The sequence below is a fragment of the Acyrthosiphon pisum genome, chromosome X, assembly GCF_005508785.2.
Source record: "Acyrthosiphon pisum isolate AL4f chromosome X, pea_aphid_22Mar2018_4r6ur, whole genome shotgun sequence".
Lineage (NCBI taxonomy): Eukaryota > Metazoa > Arthropoda > Insecta > Hemiptera > Aphididae > Acyrthosiphon > Acyrthosiphon pisum.
Genome location: NC_042493.1, coordinates 129847499 through 129848920, shown reverse-complemented (window position 1 = coordinate 129848920; position 1422 = coordinate 129847499). Strand labels below are relative to the sequence as shown.

Genomic DNA, 1422 nt, shown 5'->3' with positions numbered 1-1422 from the left:
ACGCGATTGCGTCATCATGAATATTTTCATTCGTGTTATTACCAGAATTTTCGGATAAAAATTTATTGTGTGAGCGGTTATCATACTTTGGTTTATTGTTCTTACTTTTACACATAGGAGCCAAATGACCTTTGATATTGCAAATATTACAACTGTAGTCCTTGTATCGGCATTCTTTTTGTGTGTGGTTTGATCGACCGCATGTTCCACATTTTGATTTTTCCGTGATTGACTGCTTGGCTGATTTTGCTTGCTGACTTTGTTTTTGATATTTGAAGTCAGCTTCTTCCTTTATCCATCCGGTTTTATTGTTGATTGTAGATTCTTTTGCAGCAGAAATTTCCATAAGTTGCGAATATGTGATGCTTATTTTTGAGGCATCTTCCTCTAGTAATCGATCTTGAATTGGTCCCGCGTTCATACCAACAACAAAAATGTCACGGATTACAATTTGTAATTCCGTTGAAAAATTACATTTTGATGCTAGGTTCTTTACTCTTGCTCCCCATTCAGCTACAGTTTCGTCTGGTCTCTGCTTTGCGTTGTAGAATGCATATCTTGATGCGAAGTACGATTTCACTGGCTTGTAATAATTGTTTAACAAACCTAATAGTGTGTCGTATGTCTGACGTCTGGTTTTGCTGGAACGCATAAACTGAATAATATTTTGTGAACTTCCTCACTAATTGAAGATAGTAGTATAGCTCTCTTCTGGACTTCGTTACTTATTCCGTTTGCAATGAAAAAATTTGTAAGTCTTGATTCAAATATTGTTATGTCGTTTCCAGATTCAAATGTTCCTGGTGAACCTATTATATTATGGAATTGAGTAATATTTTTGTTATCCTCACCCATTTTATAAATATTTTAATTTAATATGAGATGAGTTTAAAAATGTTTATCTTCGTCGCCAATTTGTTGTGTATTGTTAATATGAATAATAACATAAACGTATATTATAGTCTTTTATTATGAAAAGTATAAATCGAACTGACGTACATATAAAATTGTCTACTTGCTAATGACCGATGGACAATCCCCACCGATCGTAATATGATACTTATGATTATTATTGTTAGTATAAACGTTTAGTATATAATGTAAATGCTGAATATGCAACAGTAACCACATCTGATAATAATGATGACAGTCTGCGCACGACTACGAATAATTTCAGTTGTATGGTATCGACGCTCCCTCCAGAAACGAATATCCAGATATCGAATAGCATTGAAAAAAATATGCCTTTTGCATCGGTCGGACCGGTCGTAGCGATCGCGTTCGTCAGTCGGCAACGAGCGAGAGACGTCGCAGTAGTGCTTCCGACAACAATAATATCGTATGAAAATCAATTTTACTAAAAACTCAAAAACCATTCCGGAACCGATTCGAATTTAAATTAATAATTTAGATGTGATTGCC

At 34.7% G+C, this 1422-nt stretch overlaps 1 protein-coding gene across 1 annotated transcript in view; it reads left to right on the top strand.

Moving 5' to 3' along the window:
* Positions 1–739: 739 nt before the first annotated feature.
* Positions 740–1422, top strand: part of LOC103310416 (uncharacterized protein K02A2.6) — a 22010-nt gene continuing 21327 nt past the window's right edge. Inside the window, exon 1 of the mRNA XM_029485513.1 lies at positions 740–803. Coding sequence (XP_029341373.1) covers positions 740–803 — 64 coding nt within the window. The remainder of the gene's footprint in view (positions 804–1422) is intronic.